The 21,983-nt window shown below is 37.4% G+C and overlaps 1 protein-coding gene across 6 annotated transcripts in view; it reads left to right on the top strand.

The window, feature by feature from the left end:
• Gbf1 (golgi brefeldin A resistant guanine nucleotide exchange factor 1) overlaps nucleotides 1–21,983 on the top strand; it is a 295,142-nt gene that overhangs the window by 244,434 nt on the left and 28,725 nt on the right. For all 6 annotated transcript variants that reach the window (XM_071610962.1, XM_071610961.1, XM_071610965.1 and 3 more), the window contains one exon: nucleotides 17,598–17,729. In XM_071610962.1, coding sequence (XP_071467063.1) covers nucleotides 17,598–17,729 — 132 coding nt within the window. The remainder of the gene's footprint in view (nucleotides 1–17,597; nucleotides 17,730–21,983) is intronic.

Genomic DNA, 21,983 nt, shown 5'->3' with positions numbered 1-21,983 from the left:
ATCCTAAGTTACTACCTGAAAATCTCTTCTTTCCCCAAAGTTTGCCCAAAGGGCACTGAAATGGCAACTCAGATAGCTGTTGAGCCTCTGTCCCAGGATCGTGGGTTGATAAGCAAATTTATTTTTTTCTGTTCTGTCTTGTTGTAATGACAAGTAGGGGAGGCTCACCCCAACCCCCTATACGTGTTTGTGTGTGTGTGGGTGTGTGTTGGGGATCAAACCCAGGTCTTCACAAATGCTACACAAGTACTCTCCTACTGAACTTATACCCCCAGCCCTCTTTTTTTTTAAGTATAATTAACATACAATAAAATATCTAGAACTTAGGTGTTCAGTTGATAGGTTTGGGTAATTGTATAAACTATATAACCACTATTTAAAAAGAAAAGAAAAGAAACAGAACATTTTCATCACCCCAGAAAAATTCCCTCATTCCTCCTTTGATTTACATCATACACACATATATAAAACCGCTTTCTGAGTTCTATCACCATAGATTAGTTTTGGGATTTCATATAAATGGAATCATATAGGATATACTCTTTTGTATCTAGCTCTTTCAGCTTAGCACATTTTTATAATTCATTCATGTTGACATATGTATCAGTATTTTTTTCTGTTTTTTCTGAGTAGTATTTTGTTGTATTCATATAGTAAATAAAATATATTTATTCTCTTTTTGAAAGACATTTGGATTGCTTCCAGTTTTTTTGGCTATTATTGCTATTTTTTCTCTTGGATAAATACCTAAGGGTAAAATTGCTGTGTCATAGGAGACATGTGTATTCAGTTTAAAAGAACAGTTCTTCATCTTGGCTATACACCCCCACCCCAGCTCTGTTGTTTCCTTCCCTGAGGATCTAGGCTCTTTAAGTTGAGGATTTGGCAAAAGACAATCAGCCACATCATCAGGATCCCTGCTGCCAGAGCACAGTGGCCTGAATTGTACACTTAAAAAACTGAAACAGGTGTTTGAAACCCTACTCCATCCTTTCTATCTGGTGCCAGCTCCCTGAGAGACTGAGGCTTGGCCAGCAGAATTTGGGGTTAGTCAAATGAGTGCTGGATTAGAGAGTTTTATAGGACATAGCTGCATAATAATTTATATGCTGTGGCCTGTTTTATTTGAAGCAGGAAAATGAATATCTTCATGTAGGAGGGATCTTTGGTGGCCCAAATACTTCTTAATTTTTTATTTTTTAAAGAGAGAGAGAGAGAATTTTTTTAATATTTATTTCTTTTTTAGTTATCAGCGGACACAACATCTTTGTATGTGGTGCTGAGGATCGAACCCGGGCCGCACGCATGGCCAGGCGAGCGCGCTACCGCTTGAGCCACATCCCCAGCCCCCAAATACTTCTTGAGTGAGGGGTAGTTAGTTAGGCTATGTGCCAGATGAAAAACCCTTCCCCACCCTTCCTTCCTATATCTATTTTTTCTCTATAAAGCTATATACAATGGAGTCAGAACTTCCTTTAGTGAAGTTAATAGTGTATTGCCAAGGGCCTTTAGCCAGGTAGGATTTGGAATCTTGAATGTCAAATATGGGAGACAAATTATACCATGGTAAATTCTTTCTCTTTTAAAACAAAACAAAACTATCTTTCCTAGGTCTTGGGGAACTAATTCTCATGTGTCAAAGGTTAAAACAGGAAACTGATATGAACTCCCAACACCACATGACTTAACAAACTAAAGCAATGAAGTTGAAATTAATAGAATCTTTTAAAGGGCTGTTTCAACTGAAGATTTTGAAAGAACAGGTTCCAGTTCCAAATACTTTCTGATATTGAGGGATATCAGTTTGTTCAAGATTTTGCCTTTTTTTTTTTTTGGCAGTGCCAGAGATTGAACCCAGGACTTTGTGCATGCTAGGCAAATGCTCTACCACTGAGCAATGTCATCTCTGGCCCTTTTAAAAATTTTATTTTGAAGGGCTAGGGTTGTGGCTCAGCAGTAGAGCGCTCGCCTAGCATGTGCGAGAACCCTGGGTTCTATCCTCAGCACCACATAAAAATAAATAAATAAAGCAAAGGTACTGTGTACAACTAAAAGAAATAAATATTTTAAAAAAATTATTTTGAGACATGTTGCTTGTTACTGAGGCTGGCCTTGAAGTTAAGATGCTCCTGCCTCAGCCATCTGATCAGCTGGCATTATAAGTATGTACCATCATGTCCATCTTTTGCCTCTTTTCTAATTGAATTGTTTTCATACTTTTGAGTTTAGAGACCTCTGTATCTATTCTGCATTCAAGTCCTTTACTGGTGAAACAATTATATAAAGATATTTTCTCCCACTGTGAAGCTTGTCATTCTCTTAATTGTGTGTGTGTGTGTGTGTGTGTGTGTGTGTGTGTGTGTGGTATTGACGATAAAACCCAGTACCTCACACGTGGTAGGCAAGCCCTCTACCATTAAGCCACATTCCCAACCCTTTATTTCAATTTTAACTGATAATCTTGTCTATATTTACAAATAATCTTATTGTGAGTTTGAAAGGAATTGCATTAATTCTTAGATCAGTTTGTGGAGAAATGGCATCTTTGCTATGTTGTATCTGCTGATCCATGAACATGGTATTTATTTAGATCTCCTTGATTTCTTTTATCAGTATATTGAAGTTTTCAGCATAAATGTTCTGCATCTATTATGTTAGATTTTATGCCTTAAGTATTTGATTTTATGTGGAGTGTTTTAACATGGTATTGTATTTTAATTTCAGTTTCCATACATTCATTGCTAGTACACAGAAATGAGATCATTGAGATCTTATTCTAAGAGGTTTGTTCGTAGATTGTTTGGGGAGATATAAATTCCTGGGCAGGTCCTGAGTAATTGGGATTACAGGAATGTGCCACTGCACCCAGCTAAACTTCCAATTTTTTATTAATAGAATCAGTATGCATGATATTAATCTGTCAAGTTGTCACATATATTCATATTATCAACAGGGACAGATTTATTTATTCTTTTCTAATTTACTTGCTTTCTGTTTTCTTGTCTCATTATACTGGTCAGGACTTTCAGTTCTATGAAGTGGATATCTTGTTCCCAATTTTAAGGTGGATACATTCATTGTTTTACTCTAAAGCATGATGCTAGCCATCAGTTTTTTTGTAGATTTTTATCATCATGAATGGATGTTATATTTTGCCAAATATCTTTTCTTCATCAATTGATATGATCATGCAGTTTTTCTTCTTTGGTATGTTAATGTGTTAAGTTGGGCATGGTGGCACATTGCTGTAATCACAGTGACTCACAGAGGCTGAGGCAGTAGGATCACAAGGTCAAGGCCAGCCTTAGCAACTTAGTGAGATCTTCAGCACTTTAGCAAGACCTTGTGTCAAAATTTTAAAAAATTTAAAAAAGGACTGGGGATGTAGCTCAGTCATTAAGTACCCCTGGGTTCAATCCCCATTACCCCCCCCCACCCCGTGCAAAAAAATTTTCATGTGTTAGATTGATTGATTTTCAGATATTGAATCCTTGCAGCCATAGGATAATCCTCGCTTAGTCTTGGTATATTATTCTTTTTACATATTGCTAGATTTGATTTGCTAATCTGTCTCTTAACTGAAAGAGCTTAACATGGTATTGAAAGGCTTGGCAGAGGCAGGAGTGATACCTTATAGGCTTGAACAAATTCTCTGGATGCTCTGGACATAGCACTCACACAGTATACAATTCAGTCAGTGAATTAAGGATGAGAGATCAATCAGTAGCCATATATATGATACCAAAGCCTCTCATCTATCAAATTAGGTAGGTGGAATCTGTGGATGTTCAGATACATTAATTTCAGGAAAGGATGGATTGCACTGGCAGAATACTTGCCTAGCACACGTGAAGACCCTGGGTTCAATTCTTAGCACCAGGGCCTCATGTGTACTAGACATTTATTCTAGCACTTTCATCCTGTCAGTCAAAGCTTTATAGAAACTTACTGATGGAAAACTAGAGGGTTTTTGTTTTTGTACTGGGGATTGAACCCAGAGGTACTTTACCACTGTGCTACATCCTGAATCCTTTTTATTTTTTATAAGAGAGAGAGAGACAGGGTCTGGCTAAATTGTTGAGGCTGGCCTCAAATTTGTGATCCTCCTGCTTCAGACTACTGAGTTGCTGGGATTAAAGGTGTCCGCCATGGCACCCAGCTAAGTGTTAGATTTTTTTAATAAGCCTACCAGGAATCTTCAGTATCCTCCTCACTTGCTGACTTCTCCCCAAAAAAGGTAATCATGGTCTTTACAGTTAGCTTTCCCAAGAGAGTATCATCTAGGCAGAAATGGCAGTTTAATGTCTAGGTTCAACCTTTGATTGCCAGCATCATCAGAAAAGCTCTAACAGGAGTAACTCCTATAGCTGCAGGCTGTGCTTGGAGCAGGGAACCAGTAAAGATATTTCTGATTCAGGGGGTACTTCTTTGTAAACATGCAATTAGAAAACAAACTGGAATTTCAATTCATACCCGTAATGAAATGTTAAGATGGATCTCTAAAATAATGCTTCTCAAACTATCCATGGTGAAAGGCCAGTTTTATTTTATTTATTTATTTTTTAAAATATTTATTTTTTAGTTGTAGTTGGACACAATATCTTTATTTTTATGTGGTGCTGAGGATCAGGAACCTAAGCTCTCATACATGCTAGGTGAGCACTCTACCGCTGAGCCACAATCCCAGCCCCAGTTTTATTTTTCTTTGTTTATTTATTGCAGATTCATAGTCTTATAAAACTCAGTAAAATGATTTACTAGAAAAAATGAAATAAAAAATATATAAACTTTTTTTTCCCTTTTTTGTGTTATTAGGGATTGAACCCAGGGCTTTGTGTATGCTAGGCAAGCACTTTACCACTGAACTACATCCCCAACCCTTTTTATTTTGAGACAGAATCTTTCTAAGTTGCCCAGGCTGGCCTAGAATTTATGATTCTCCTTTCTTAACCTCTCAAGTACCTGGGATAACAGTCATGCACCACCATGCCTGAATAAATTCCAATTTTTTTATCTATACATGATGTTACTGTCAAATTGTTAATGTTTTCTTTCAATTTCTGTATATATCTCATTGTTTACCAATTAGTAGTTGGACTGCACTAGATTACAGATTGCATTTTGAGCAATAGTACTATAGAAAAATAATGCATAATTTTTTATTGACCATCCCCCCAAATACTCCAAATCCTAGGATATTATAGCTAAAATTGGCCCTAAAAATAATATACAAGTGAGGTAACTGGGATTTAGGAAAATTAAGTTATTTGTACAATGACACCAAGCCAGTTAATGTTGGTATTAGGACTAGAAGTTCTGCAATTTAGTAGCTATGTCACTTTTATTACTTATCTTCTCTAATCCGCTATTTTTATCACCTGTAAAATAGGTGTTAGAGTATTAAAATAAACTATATTTAAAATAATAACAGCAGCTAACATTTATTAAAACATGTACTAGTCAGACAATCTGTCTATCTATCTATCTATTTTAGTACTGAAGATTGAACCCAGGGGTGTTTAACCACTGAGCAAAGTCCCTATATCTCTAACCCTTTATATATTTTACTTTGAGACAGGGTCTTGGTAAGTTGCTGAAACTTGCCTTGAACTTGCAATCCACCTCTTTTGGCCTCCCTAGTCACTGGCATTACAGGTGTGCGCCACTACACTGGCATAACAGTTTACTACTTATGATAAATATGAAAAAAATTTAAAATGTAAACCTTCAACCTTTGACTCCTAAACCTTAAAAGGAATATAGGTTAAGATAAATACCACCAAGATAACTGGTGGTTGTTACTTATGGTGCAATTCAGAATAGTCCTTTTAATTTCTGTGTATCCCAAGATATACATAGTATCAGACAAAGAAAACAGGTTTTCCTGTTTCCTATTCTGGATCAGTAGTCCTGTGAGATTACTAATCCCTTCATCCCTTGACTGAATTATATTTTGTATGAGGACTGTATCCCGAGCCTCCAAAGAATTCTCTATGGACCCTCTTGATTGAAATATTCCTCTTTGTTTTAGAAAAAATAAAGATAATAACTATGGTAGCTACCATTTATTACCATGCCATATGCTAATAAACACCTTAGGTATCTTTTCTATTTATAATAGTCTCCATTTGGGAGACAAAAAGAGACCCAGAAAGGATAAGTAGATGTAAGAACCAGTTAAAGTCATATAACTAGCTAGTGGTAGAAATGGGAATCAAATTCACACCTATCTGACTCCAAAAGCTATACTCCTAGTTGTTCAGTGTTACTGCTTCCTTCAAGTCTAGAACAGAAATAAAGGTTTCTAGTGTTCTACCTCACAGCTTGGCCTGCCTGGGACTGGATTCAATGGTCTGGATCTTTGTTAGAAGAGTGAGAAGAAATACCTGAGTCCTTTAGAAAAAAAATGTCATAATGCCACTCATAGTAAGAAGTCTAATTTCATAACCAAGGAGACATCTGACACCCTAGCCAAGTAGCCAGAATTCACACCCTGAAGGCTGTCAACTCAAGGCACAAACAGTCCAGTAAACAAAGAGTGAAGTTTAGATAGAGGGGTGCTCTGAAGGTGACTGGTTAATGTTCTAGGATTTTGGGGGGTAGAGAAGGGGACAGGTACAAGAATGGGAAATTCAACCCCCATTGGAGAAACAACACTTGGGTTACTCCTAAGTCAAATCCAGGTCCAATTTCTGGTCAGTCAGGCCAAATTACAACATGAATTACTAAACTATTTCTGGAATAGCTCAAAGACCCCTTCAACCCAAAGCAAAGTGAAGCCCTTTGAAAGTACCTTGGTGGTGTTCTGATCATACTTTGCTGAATACCAGTAGGTGGGTATCTCAACTCTCTATATATTATGACATTAAAGGAGAAGTTCTAAATTGACTCAGTGTTAAGCTGAGAATCTACCAATGACCCCCAATTTTCCTGTCTTCTCAAATCATGAGTGACCTGACCAAAAGGGGGATGAATTCTGACACTGTTTTCTCTTTTCACATCAGAACTGCCACTCTTTCTAATTATCTATGTCAAAGGCCTCAACATATGGCCTCAAGCACCGCCCTTGGACAAAAGAGAACAAATACTCTCTTAACCTACAGGGAGCAGCTACCATCCTCCCAGGAGACTGAGTTCTCCAGCCTGCAGCAGCCTTTTCTCATTTGGCTAGCATTGGGCTGGCACATTCCTGAGCCAAAATGCACACATAAGCTGCTTTCCCTGGTAGCAAAGCTCTTCACTCCTGAGTGACTCTTATCAGGGGCAGTTGGGCATTCTCAATTGGATTACGCTGACAAGGAAAAAGGCCTGTGGTATATTATTTCAACACCATTTGGCTTCAGAAATGTCTGTCTCGACCCTTTTGCCCTTAGAGTCTACTTCTCCCTTCTTGCTTTCTACAGGGTCATCAGACTGCCCTGTCCTAGCTCTTCATCCTTCAAATATTGGCCTAATGTACCTGGAGACAGAATATCATCATTCACAAGATAGATCACATATAACAAATAAGAGCATGTTAAAGACAGAAGTCCAGTTCATTTACCCCTCTTGACATTTCTATATACAAAGGAATAGGACAATTATTTAAATACAAAAGCTTTTTGGGTTTTGGCGTGTCTTTCTATGCTGGCACTTTCTGTTTTAGAATAAAGTGTTTGGTCTTCATATTCTACTTCCTGATAATGCAATGCCCATGAATATATTTATTGTAAAAATCAGAGATTAAGAATGATCTGTACCCCCTGTCCCAGGAAGCAGGGAGAGGGTCAGGAGGTTTTTCTCTTCCTCTCAGCCCCACCCTGGGGACCCAGGGCAAGGGCTGCCTTCTCCTCCCCTCCCCATTGAGGGACTTTTTTTTAGTAAACCTACTTTCATTTTGGAAAATATTTATGAATAAATAGTTTTATATGGAAAAAAAAGAATGATCTGCAAATGGAATTCTGAGGTACTGTAAATTTAGTAGAAAGGAACTGTGTTCTTTTTGGTCAAAAGGGAAACATAAGAATAATAATCCAAATGAAAGGGCACATTGCCATCAGTCCAGAAGCCCCATCCATACACTCAGGAATAAATATTCAGATGTATATTGCCCCCATACTAAAGGATCACTAACATTAAAAAAAAAATTTTATTTTTGACCTGGAGAAACAGAATTTAAAGAAATAAAATGACTTAGAGGAAATAGCCTTTGCAGCAAGAATAAAACATCAAGTAAACTACCTGTTTTATTCAAAAGATTAGATAGATAAGGAATAAGAATGGGATACTATTGAAAAAACAAGAAAAGAAGGAGTAAAAGGAGGAGAGGGTAGAAGAGGAGGAAGAGAAAGAAAAAGAAACAAGAGGATTTAAAAAGAGCTACTATAAGGGCCAGGGTTGTGGCTTAGTGGTAGAGCGCCTGCCTAGCATGCATAAGGCACTGGGTTCATCCCCGGCACCACATAAAAGTAAACAACATAAAGGTATTTTGTCCATCTACAATATATATATATATATATATATATATATATATATATATATATATATATATGCTACATATGAGCTACTATAAAAAAATAACAAAACTTCTTTAAATCGTCTTTAAAAAAACAAACAAAAAAAGAATAATAGTCCAACAGATGAGTAAAACTAAAACTGGCAAAGCTAGAAGCCTTTGGAATGTCAGCTATACTTCTCATATCTTTGTTTATCAGCTTCAGTTTTCTGGGCCTATGAATGGCCAGGTGGGGATTTAAACTTGGCTTCAGGAACTGATTCCAGAGAAAACTGACAAAGGTAGCTCCCACAGAGCTATATACTTCCTAGACTAGGATTAATGCTCAAACCCAAACAGGCTTTTGCAGCCCTGCCCTATTACAAAAGGAAAATTGAAATAAAGAAATGCAGTATTCCCAGTCCTAGTTCTGACACTGTGTAACCTTGGGCAAAAATACCTCACATTTCTGGATGTGGTGGCACATGTGTGTAATCCCAACAGCTCAGGAGGCTGAAGCAGGAGGATTGCAAGTTCAAGGGCAGCCTCAGCATTTGGTGGGGCCCTAAGCAATTTAGCAAGACCCTGTCTCAAAATAAAAAAAGGGAATGAGGTTGTACCTCAGTGGTAGAGCACTTGCCTAGCACATGTAAGGTACTGGGATTGATCCACAGCACCACATAAAAATAAATAAAATAAAGGCATTGTGTTAATCTACAACTAAAATTATTCTTAAATAATAAACAAAAATAAAAAGTTAGGGATGTTGCTCAGTGGATAAGCACCCCTGAGTTCCATCCCTGATACCAAAAACAACCAAACATTTCACTTCTATGGGCCATAGTTCTTTTTTTTTTTTTTAATCTATTGAGATTTCCTGGGGAAGGTCAAGATAGAAATTTAATTACATTCCTCAAGTCCCTTTAGAGCCCTAAAACTTATGATTCTAAATGCAAGGTATAATTTAGGAGTAAATGCCTATGAATGCAGATAGCCTGTTACAAAGGCAGCCTGTGGGGGAATGGGGAAAAGAGACTAAGCCTTGTTTGTTTTAGTTCCTGACAGCTGTTCCCCCCCCCCCCCAATATTTTTAGTTGTAGAAGTGTTTTATGAACGCTTCCAGGTACTTAGGAGGGAGGGGGGATTATATAACTCTTTAAGAGAGAAATTATGGTAATGACTTAATCACTGCTGCATCCAGGTAGAAAGGGGATGAATGGGTCCACTTAGAGCCTGCAGTAGAGAATAATGGAACCAACCACTTACATTAAGACAAATTATTTCTACATTGAATCCTTTAACAACTCTTTTGAAAGTATTAACTTTTCAGGCTGATCTATTCTCTCAAAGTCCAAAGTTTTGTTGTTCTGGGTTTGTTTTTTGCTTGCTTGGTTTGTTGGTGTGTATATATAGTACTGGGGATTGAATCTAGTGGCATTCCTAATACTGAGCTACGTTGCTAGCCCTTTTTATTTTTTATTTTTGAGACAGGGTCTTGCTAAGTTGCCCAGGCTGACCTCATACTCACAATCCTCCTTCTTCAGTATCCTGAGTAGCTGGGGTGTACAGGTATCAGCCACCATGCCCAACTCCAACATGTTTTTGTTGTTATTTTAAAGTTTTTTTAAATACATTTTTTTAGTTATAGATGGACACAGTACCTTTATTTATTTATGTGGTGCTGAAATCGAACCCAGTGCCTTACATCTGCTAGACAAGTACTCCACCACTGAGCTATAATCCCAGCCCCCAGTATGTTTTTTTTTTAATAGAATGCCTTTATTTTATTTGTTTATTTTTTTAATGTGGTGCTGAGGATCGAACCCAGTGCCTTACACATTTGAGGCAAGTGCTCTGCTGCTGAGCTACAGCCCCAGCCCCCCCCCCCCCAGTATGTTTTTTATGAATCAAAAAACCAAATCTTATACATGAACAGTTCCTGTACTTACATTCTTTGGGGTTAAACTTAAAAGTCCGAAAACCCCAGGGATTAGAAGTCATAATTTTATACTTTCCCCTCAGTTGTCATTGATGCATAATTATTTGTAGAAAGTCATGTTCATGAGGCACCAACCTTAGCCAGAAATGACATAAGGACGCGTCCTCCCTAGGTAACTGGCACAGAATGATTCCAGATGACCAAAAAAGAAAAGGGGTTTTGGCATTTATACATGCTCTCTGGTTTGAACCCCTTCTCAGGACATTGGCTACCTCTCTGCTCTAGTAGCTTTATCTCTTCTTAGGGAAAGGATAAGAGAAGGATGCATTTCTCCAGGGATAAAATCCTTGACAGCATGTGGAACCAATAACAGCTGGCTTTCAGTAAATTTCTTTTATTGAAATACTCAATTTCTATTATTGAAATGGAGCTTTATTGAGTGGAGCCACCCTGGTCAGCCTGAGGTCAGATTGTACTTTGTCTTTAAAAAGAAAAGAGCTGGGCACAGTCAGTCAGGCCTGTAATCCTAGTGACTAGGGAAGCTGAGGAAGGAGCATTGCAAGTTCAAAGCCAATTTAGCTAAGCCCTAAGCAACTTAGTGAGACCGTCTCAAAATAAAAAATAAAAAAGGGCTGGGGATATGGCTCAGTGGTTAAGCACCCCTGGGTTCAGTCCCTGGTACCAAAAATCATAATGATTATGATGATGAAGATGATGATGATGATGATGTTGATGATGTTTAAAAGCAGTACAGTTTATTGCATGATTTTGTCCAATATAATACATGAATCCTGACTGGAACAGGAATGAGTTTTCCATCTTGGGCAATCCCACTAACTAGCCAGGTTAGCTTGCTTCTAGGAGCTGCTATTCCACTGCCCAGAACAAACCTTAATTTGCCTCAGATATCAGCAGTAGCCACATAAATTATAAAACATGATATTAAGCCATGCACGGTGTCAAAAATATATAATCCTAGCTATTCAAGAGGCTGAGGAAAAGAGAATCTGTTGTCCCAGAGTTCAAGGCCAACTGGGGAAATAGACCCTGTCTCAAAAAAAAACAAAAATTCAAAATATAATTATCATTCACAGATTACTTTATTTTTTCAATAACTATGAGAAATAGCATTGCAGTCTCCATTTCTTACGAATAAGAAAACCAAGGCTATAAGAGGTCGAGTGACTTACCTAAGGTCACACAGTAAATGGCAGAAAATTTGAACCCAGGTTTTGCTGACCCCAAAGCCATTGCTCTTAAACAATGCATTATATTCTTAAATATTATACCATGCATTGCATAGGTTCACTAAGTGCATGACAAAAATAGTAAATACAGACTTTGAACTCAACTATCGTAGAATTAAAGTTTCTTCTGTTTCTTTCCTCTTCCTAACCAGTGACTAAACACTGTTAGTTATTGATTGTAGAACTGCCACACAAATTGTTAGGTTTGCCTAGGTTCATTCCTAATCCAAGAGGGAGATTGAGGCTCCCTTTAACAAGGCCAGCAGGGCTAAATGAGGCCCACAGGGACTGGCCTCAAACATACGCAGAGGCCCAAGGACAGACTGATCCATCTGCCTTACTGAAAGTACAAGTTTGATGCATATCATCTCTAAACAGTAGTTCTCTTCCTTCTAGAAGAAATTGGCACATATTGAAAGGAAAGCAATTAGGTTGTAACATACAGGCAAACCAGAGCTACTGTAGCCCTTCAGTTTGCCTTGCTGTTTTCTGCATGCACTATACACTATCAAGTCCAAACTTAAGCAGGCAATTTGAAAGCCCAGGAGAAATTAAAAACTTCCATTGCTCTACTTTACAACATAGCAATTCAACCCAGCTTTATGCATCCACTACACTTGAAGCAGCTTTTTCAGTCCAAATTCTTCTCAGCCTAGTAAAAAATTTTGTTGTCAGCACTGCAGAAAATAAATAAAATAGTTGTTCAATGGCAGCAAGAAGACAATTATAAGTTTATTAATTACCACCCTGTCAGATCTTCTCTAGGAGCCATGAAGGAGAAAGGAAATAAAAAATAAAAATGTGAATTGACATTAGCAAGTCTATAGATAATAAAGCCCTAAAAATCAATAGCCAAAGCTACTGAAGAAGAATCAGAGGCTCCCCAAACAGTAGCTATAATATAAAACACTACTAAGCAACTTTTCTCTTTCCCTTAGAAGTAGTCACTACAATAGCATATAATAAATTCTTGGTGACACCAAGACTAAGGAGTCTTATTCTGCTTCAGCTACCCTCAAATCAGTGGGATCAAGAACTTGACCATAAGGGACATTTCCCATTTTATTTATTTGTTTTTGTGGGGCTGGGTATCGAACCTAGAATTTTTATACATTGAGGCAAGCACTCTTCCACTGAGCCACATCTCCAGCCCATTTCCCATTTTGTTGATAGGGAAAACAAAGGCATCAAAAATCTAATAGATGAGGCTAAGTACTAAAATTGCTTACCATTGCTGCCTCTAAATACATGTCTGTGAGGTAGAATGTAAACAAAGTTCATGGGAGCATCTTTACTCTGAAAAGTCATACCTTACTTTATTCTGAAAGGTGCCCAGAGAAACTCTCAAAACAGCTGAATTTGGATTTGAACAATCCTGAAAAAATTGAGACAACTCCACAAAACAAACAGAAACTGGGCCCAACCAACACCTGTTTGCCTAACAATATCTGCCTGTCTGTCTGTCATCTTTCCCACTGTACACTTAATACAAAAGCTGCATTATTCTGGTAAAGTTGCATTCCAGCCTAGAGTGCAGAGTTAATGTTTTTTATAGCCACATGTCTCCTTGTGATGGATGGCAACTTTATAATAAAATACTTTATGCTCAATAAACTTAGAAATAATGGATGTTCCATTTCATAGCATACTCAATTCACAAAATAAAAAAGGAGTGGTAACAAGGGTAGTTCCTAGAAAAAGGAGAGACCCAAGAAAGAATCCCCTGTAACTCCTTAACTCCTTAAAAAAGTATAGTCCTAAGGAGAATTTGGTATCTAAAATGGCAGGCAGGTGTGGTGGTGCACAGGGTGCATGTCTGCATCCAAGCTGCTTGGGAGGTTGAGGCAAGAAGATCTTAAGTTCAAATCCAGCTTGGCAACTTAGGGAGATCCTTTCTCAAAATGAAAAATAAAATGGGCTGGGGTAGAACACTTGCTAGCATGTACCAGGCCCTGGGTTCAATCCCTCAGTACTGTTTAAAAAAAAAAATGATTTTAGCAAATGGTATTGGATCAATTGATATCCACATGCAAACAAATGAACCTCAACCTCACATTTACAGAAAAATTGACTGAAAATGGATCACAGATCTAAATGGAAAATGTAAAATTATAATACTTTTAGAAGAAAACATGGGAGACTATTTTATTGACCTGGAGTTAGAGGGAATTTAGACATTACACTAAAATACATAAAATAAACATTGATAAATTGGACTTTTTAAAAAATAAAAATGTCTGCTCTGTGGAAGATACTATTAAGAGAAGAAAAGACAAGGTTCATACTGGGAAAAAATATGTAAATAATTATCTCACCATTAAAGTATTTGAATACAGAAATCTCTAAACTTAACAGTAAGAAAACAAACCAAGGGCTGGGGATGTGGCTCAAGCGGTAACACGCTCGCTTGCCTGGCATGCGCGGGGCGCTGGGTTCGATCCTCAGCACCCCATAAAAATAAAACAAAGATGTTGTGTCCACTGAAAACTAAAAAATAAATATTAAAAAAATTCTTTCTCTCTCAAAAAAAAAGAAAACAAACCAATTTAGTTTAAAAATGGGCAAAAGACTTGAACAGACACATCACGCAAAAAGATATTTGGATGGCAGATAAACACATCAAAAGATGTTCAACATCCTTAGTCGTTAGGGAAATACCAACTTGAACCATGTGGAGATACTACTATCTAACAACTTGGATGACTTGTATAAAAATAGGGGCTAAGGTTTTAGCTCAGTGTAGTATACAATAGTATATACCTGCCTAGCATGTGTGAGGCACTGGGTTCCATCCTCAGCACCACATAAAAATTAAAATAAATAAATAAAGGTAATGTGTCTATCTATAACTAAAAAAAAAAAAAAATTAAAAAGCTAAAAATCCCAAGGATTGGAGAGGATGCAGGGAAGCTAAAAATTTCAGTTCTGGAAGGAATGCAGACTTGTATGGTTTAAAAATAATTCTTAAAAATAATTTAGCTGTAAAGCTAAACACACTTACCTTTGATCCAGAAATACCACTTCTGGGTATAAGAATCCAATCTTAAAAGGTTACATGCTCTGTGATACCTTTCCTTATGAGCTCCTTGATAAAACTATGGTGAAAGAGAACAGATCAGAATTGTCAGAGTTTGGTGGGTAGGGAGGGTATGACTACAAAGGGAGGGCAGAGGGAGTTTTCTGGGGTAATGAAACTATTATGTATTCCTGTTTATGGTGGTAGTTATACAAATCTAAATATGCGCTAAAATTCATAGAACTTTATGAATCACTCATAAAGAGAGTCGGTCTTACCTAATTAACAAACAACAAAGAGAGGCAAAGTTATAACCCTGAATGTATGGACCCTAGCTGAAAACCTGTCCTAGACTTTCACTTGAAGGAAGCCAGGAAGTATATAGTTATAACAACTGGATGAAAACAGAAAGTCTGTTCCCTCTCCCCACTCTCAATAGATTTTTTTTTCTAGACTTTTTAGCTCAAATATGCTAAACATGACCATTTTCTAAATGATAGATCAAATAGTACATAATGCATTTGTGTTCCGAAAGCAAGACTAAATGACTTTAATTTTTTAAAAATATTTTTATTATTGATGGATCTTTATTTATTTATTTGCTTATATGTGGGGCTGAGATGCGAACCCAGTGCCTCACCCATGCTAGGCAAGCGCTCTACCACTGATTCACAACCCCAGCCCCTAAATGACTTTAATTTTCAAATGTGCTTTTAAAATAAGTTTCCCCAAGGTTGACTCATAGTCCAGTAGGGAGGGAGAGCATGGAAGGATTAGATGAAGTCTAGATAGGGAAGAGGGGTGGGTGGGAAAGGGAGAGGGCAGGGGATTAGCAAGGATGGTGTGGAATGTGATGGACATCATTATACAAAGTACATGTATGAAGACTTGAATTGAGTGTCAACATACTTTATATTCAAACAGAGATATGAAAAATTGTGGTATATATGTGTATTAAGAATTGTAATGCAAAAAAAAAACCCCAAAAAACAAAGTACATGTATAAAGGCATAAATTGGCGTGAACATACTTTATATACAGAGATATGAAAAATTGTGCTCTATATGTGTAATATGTAGTATGTATTATTTAATACATACTGTTGTCATGTATTAAAAAAATAAAATCAATAAGAGATTAAAAAAAAAAAAGTTTCCCCAAATATATTCCTTAACATCTCAACTCTCCACCTCCACCACCACAGCTTTTGTGTATCCCATTCACAGAGGTTTTTTCCTCCTTTTTTCTCCTGAAAATTGTACATCTCTAGGTGGATATAGTAGTAGATGAGAAGCAGGTTTTATACAGCTGATATGATCACTCACTGTACAGACAAGCTTGAAAAATGCTACCCAATCTGCCAATTAATTAAAGCATTAATCTGAAGAGCAGCCAGTCCCAGGGAATGTTTACCCAGAGAGGGGTGGGTGGTGGTGGGAACCTATCTATATTTGCATGAAAATGAAGGTGCTTAGGAAACCCAACTTCCTTTTGTGGTAAAAGTAAGATAGCCTGGATCACTTCCCTAAATGTTTTTTGGCCATTTTTAGGAAGGACGCCTTTTAGGGAAGAGGCTCTGAAAGATGAAAACATAGTGAAGTTTAGAAAAATAAATTAAACTCTGGACAGAGTAGAGAGCAAGTTCAGTGTAATATGGTTCCTTTGATCTGGCATGAAATATTCTAAATTCAGGAGTATACGATGTAGTGATTGTATAAATTTTAGAGCCATATAAACTGAGTTCAAGTCCCATCTCTGCTTAATAGTTGTGTCATTTGAAGCCAATCATGCATCTTATCTGAGCCTTATTTTTCTTATTGTGAAATAAAGACTATGATGCCCCTTTATCTCAGGGAAGGTAGCTCTCTCTGCTTCCTCTAGGCGGGAAGGAGACAGAGTGGTAAGGACCTTCCAAGATTGCAGAATGTTCCATGACTAAGGGGACTGCTCAGCCTTTTGTTTATTTTAACTTATTTTTCTTTCTTTCTTTTTTTTAAAAATTTTTTAAGCTACAGATGGACACACAAAAATCTTTACTTATTCATTTATTTTTTATATGGTGCTGAGGATCGAACCCAGTGCCTCATGTGTGAGGCAAGCACTCTCTACCACTCAGCCCCAGCCCCAGCCTTAAACTTATTTTTCAACAAGGGACTATAAACAAGGTTTCCCCTCACTCTTCTGGGTTGACCACACTCTTTAAGTGAAGTGACCTTGACCATAATAGTAAAGAGATATGAAAAAATCTCTTTACATAAAGACTGGAGCCCACCCTAGGATTTCTTTGGCTATGTTTTCTGTACCTCAGAAGAAGTTTACCTATATATCACTGCAGGGTAGGGGGTGAAATGGACATGGAAAATTGAGTTGTAATATTCAATTATATTAAAGAACTGTTGTTATTTTTTTAATTATTGTAAATATATATATAACAAAATTTACCATTTTGACAATTTTACTGTTAACTTTTTAAAACATTTGTGCTTTCAAAAATTATTAATCTTTTAGAGCTACATTGAAACCAGAGACACTTATACTCAGATACATCCATGGTCCTTTTTATTTTTTATTTTGCAACATGTTTTTGCTAAGCTGCTGAGGTTGGCCTCAAATTGCAATACTCCTACCTTAACCTCCTGAATTGATAGGATTATAGGTGTGCACCACTGCTTCCTACAAACCAAAAATTTTACAGATAAAATTTACAGGTAAAACGGTATGGTATCTGGGACTTGGTTCAAGGTAATTCAGGGGGAGCTAGATTGATACCAGGAGGGAAGAACTCTAGCCTCATGGCACATGCAATAAGGGCCTTTTTCTAGGAGTTAGCTTTTTTCCTAGAGTTTAGCTTTTTTTTTTTTTTTTTTTTCCCTTTGTTAGATGTTCATTTGGTTTCTATCTTTATTTGTTTTTTTGTCATAGAACTCTCAGAAATTGAACCCAATGTATTCCTTCGTCCATTTCTGGAAGTGATTCGCTCAGAAGATACCACTGGCCCTATCACTGGACTGGCTCTTACCTCTGTCAACAAGTTCCTGTCCTATGCACTTATAGGTAAGAGCTTATACTTTGTTAGATGACTATAGCACTTTATTTCTTGCCTCTCTTGGGTTGCTGAGGTCTTAGTCAATGAGCTGATGATACTGGAAAATGTTTCTCAGCCATCTCTTTCCTTGTAGAAGAGAAATATGATTGTTATTGTTATTCATCGTGCTAATTGAATGGGGTTGTGCAGGCAAGAATGGGAGGGACAAAAATTTACCCTATGACTGTGGTTTCTCTAATGCTTTGAGAGTTAAGGGTACGATCTGATTTTATTTATATAAATGTATGTATGCATATCTTTATTTATTTATTTGTATGTGTGTGATGCTGGGGATTGAACTCAAGGCCTCACACATGCAAGGCAAGCACTTTTCTACTGAACCATACCCATCCCTAAAGTTATATTTTCAAATATTAATGTATTCTTATTGTAAGAAGACAGATAATAAAGAAGTATCTGAAAGAAAAGTTAATTGTCTCTCTTCTTTCTCAATGTTCCAGCCCCTTCCTTAGGTAAATAGTGTCTGAATATTTCTCTTTTTTTAAATTATATATATTTTTTAATTGTTAATGGATCTTTTATTTTATTTATCTATTTATCTATTTAGGGTTGAATTTAGGGCTCACACATGCCAGGCAAGTACTCTACCACTGAGCCACAACTTCAGCCCATGTGTCTTGAGTTTTCTTTTTTCTTCTTTTTAATATTTTAATATTTTTCTTCTTTTTAATATTTTTTAGTTGTAAGTGGACACAATACCTTTATTTATTTATTTTTATGTGGTGCTGAGAATCGAACCTAGTGCCTCACACATGGAAGGCAAGTGTTCTGCCACTGAGCTATAGCCCCAGCCCATGTCTGAGTCTTTCTAAAAGTAAATAGGTAAATAATGGTTTGAATCTGTTTTGGGGTTTTTTTGTTTGTTTAGTTTTTGGTTTTGGTACCAAGAATTTAACCCAAGGATGCTTAACTACTGAGCTCACATCGCCACATCCCCACCCCCCCACAACCTTTTTTTTAAACAATTTGGTTTTACTAAGTTGCTTAGGGCCTGGAATTTGTAATCCTCCTGCCTGAGCGTCCCTAGTCACTGGATTACAAGCATGTGTCACCACACCCGGTTTGGTTTGAATCTTTCTGTACCTTCTATACCACCTTCTGCGTGTATATAAGTATGAAGTTCTGTCCCTTTTAAAACACAAAAAGGATTATGTGCTATATATTTTCTTTTTTGTTAATTTAAACATACATGATAAAATTATCCATCTGATTTATCCTTTTTTATTGTAGTAAAAAATAAATAACATAAAATTTTTGCTTTTAATCATTTTTAAGTATTATAATTCAATGGAATTAATTATATCCACAGTGTTGTCCAAATATTTCCACTATTTCCCAAACTTTTTATCACTCCAAATAGAAAAATCTAATGATTAAGCAATAATTCCCCATTTCTTCCCTTTTTGCCTCTGATATGATTTTTTTTAGTAGCTATGAGAGTCCCATGTTATAACAATTCATTGACTCATTATTTAGTATTTAGATTATTTTCTTTTGGGGGCCATTATAAATAATGCTGAAATAAACATCCTTGTTCATATGTTCTTATTTACTAATTTTACTTTTGTATGAAATATTTCTGAACTTGGAATTTCTGGTTTAAAGGTTATGTGCATATCACATTTATATAGGTATTACCAGGTTGCTTTCCCTAAAGGTTGCAGCCTTTATTTCCCCCATCTATATTTGAGAGTTTCCATTTCCCCACTCTGCTCTCAGCTCTGAATGTTTATCAGTTTTCTTTTTTGTGTGCCACTTTGGTGGGTTAAAAAAACCAAACTGGGGCTGGGGATGTGGCTCAAGCGGTAGCACACTCACCTGGCATGCGTGCGGCCCGGGTTCGATCCTCAGCACCACATACAAACAAAGATGTTGTGTCCGCCGAAAACTAAAAAATAAATATTAAAATTCTCTCTCTCTAAAAAAAAACCAAAAAAAAAAAAAAACAAAACTGTATTTTGTTGTGTTGGTTTCTGTGAGGTTGAAAGTTAGAGTTTTCTCTCCTTTGCCTCTTTTTTCATTGAGTTGTTTTGGTTTTTCTTATTAATATGTTAAGCTTTTTTGTATATTAGGGATATCAACCCATTATCTATCATAGTATTAAAGTCTTTGCTTCCAATCTAGGCCAAACATTTTACCCAGTTCGTAGTTGATCTCTGAATTTGTTTATGGTGTCTTTTTCTTTCTTTCTTCCTTTCTTTTTTTTAATTCTTTTTTAGTTGGTCTAGTCACTTAGAATCCTGAATTCTTTTTCCCTTATTACCAATCCATGTGCAAGGATGAGGAACATTAAAAAAAAAAAAGCAGCTGTCTTTGTTTCTAAGAAGGGAGACAAAGAAAATATAAGGCTCAGGGCTATAGCTAGCTAGAAAAGCAAATGGCCTTCTATTCAGAGCAATAAAAAAACCTTTATCTTTTTTAGAAAGTTGGATTTGCTTAGCTAAAGCATTCAGGATCCTAAGCAGGAGTCTTGGGTTCTGAATAGGTACATCAGCCTCTGAGGGCACTAGTCCAGTTTCACACTTTTCCTAAACAAAATTAGGCCCAGCCACTTCCAGCCTTGCCCTGAGCACCACCTGCAGGTCATGTCTCTTCACAGCGTCCAGCAGCTGCCCTTCTATGCCTTTCTCTGATCTCTTGGTGTTGCTCTCCCCCTTTCCTGAACTTGGCAGACAGGCTGGTCATTGGAGAACTTAGGCCAGCTGGTCATTGGAGTTTCCTGTGGTGGGAAAAGAGAATGCTGGAGGTGGTGACTGCAGTGGCATGAGAATAAGAGCAGGAAGGAGTGTATGAAAGTCAGATGAAGTTGGCAAATTTCCCTGAAGCTGGCCCCAGAGTGGACAGAAAAAGACATTCTGAGGATAGGATCTAGGGGAGGACAAGGTCTGTTAAATGGTCTCAAGACAAACGATTATTTTTGGAGGCTTCCCTCCTAGAAAAAACATCCCACACCTCTGAATCCTGTAGTTCAAGGCTCCTGGAATTCTTTTAGGTGCTACTCCAAGGACTGGCCTTTGCTTTGGCCACTCACAGCTGGTAGATCAAGACTTGTGCCACTCTACCCAGCTTGCTGACAGGCCCTGCCTGTGGTTCTAAAGGCCTGTCACTAATATCTGCCTTTTTAGAAAATGAACTTTACTGCTTTGTTCAAGCTCAAGGGATAAGAATACAAAGAGATCAGTAGAGCTTAAACCACCTTAAGGAAGAGATTACTGAAAGAAAAGAAAAAATGAACCCCAGAAGCCTTGTGAAATGAAAGCAAGGCTGCCATTCATTGAGCCCAGATATGCCCCACAACACTGAGAAAGACCTGTCTTTCCTGTGTCGACACCGTAGGCCTAAATAAGGACTATGAGAAAAGGCTTGGACAAGGGCCTGAGAGTATAGAATTTTCTCTGCTGATTGGGAGAAACGGGAGGAAATAGGGTGATAGGAAGAGGAGCTGGGTCACCCTGTTGTGCTGTGTATCATGAAATGCTTCCCTCTGCATAACCTCTCAAGTAGCCACTCTTGATGCTCAGTGGAGGCATGCTATAAGTAGGACAGTCTTTGATACAGTGTCAGAGACTACATTGAAGAAGAAAAAGAAAAAAAACAAATGAAAACTACTTTTAAACTAATGATAGTCTCTGGCTCATTGTTGCAGGAGAAATGCTTGGGTCTCTCAGCCATCTCCATTCTCTTTAGAGGAACTCCATTAACTTTAGGTACCAAGAAAGAGAAAATGGCAAGAATGTCTTCTGACTCCTACCACTTCAGATTAGGAGGTGCTTCCTTCATTACACCATGCCACCTTGGGAGCAATTTTCCTCTTGTCACTTTTAGAGCTTTATGATGTGCCTGCCTTTCTCCCCTACTTATTCTCTCCTTTCAGGATAAAACATCAGTGGAAAGTCCTTCAGAACAGACATGGTGCTAGAGCCAGCAATCCAGGCAGTTCTGGACTTCCATAGGTCTTGATGGAGGCAACTTCTTGGCCTACTCCTTGTGGCTATTTAACATAGGAGTGGGAGCAGAGTTCTCCCTTGGCAGCATTTGTGTTCACTTCCAGCTTAATGCTGGTTGTGTGACCTCCAACTTCTCCCCTCTTCTTATTCACAGATGAAATTCTTCCTACTCCCCAACTGGTTAGCCTCCAGTCCTGTTTAGCTTGTTTAGTTTCTTAATACCTGGCTGGTTAAGCTGGCAATAAGATTCTTGCT

This window comes from Marmota flaviventris, chromosome 4 (genome assembly GCF_047511675.1).
Source record: "Marmota flaviventris isolate mMarFla1 chromosome 4, mMarFla1.hap1, whole genome shotgun sequence".
Lineage (NCBI taxonomy): Eukaryota > Metazoa > Chordata > Mammalia > Rodentia > Sciuridae > Marmota > Marmota flaviventris.
Note: the sequence above shows the minus strand (reverse complement) of the source record. Positions and strands in the feature narration are given on the sequence as shown.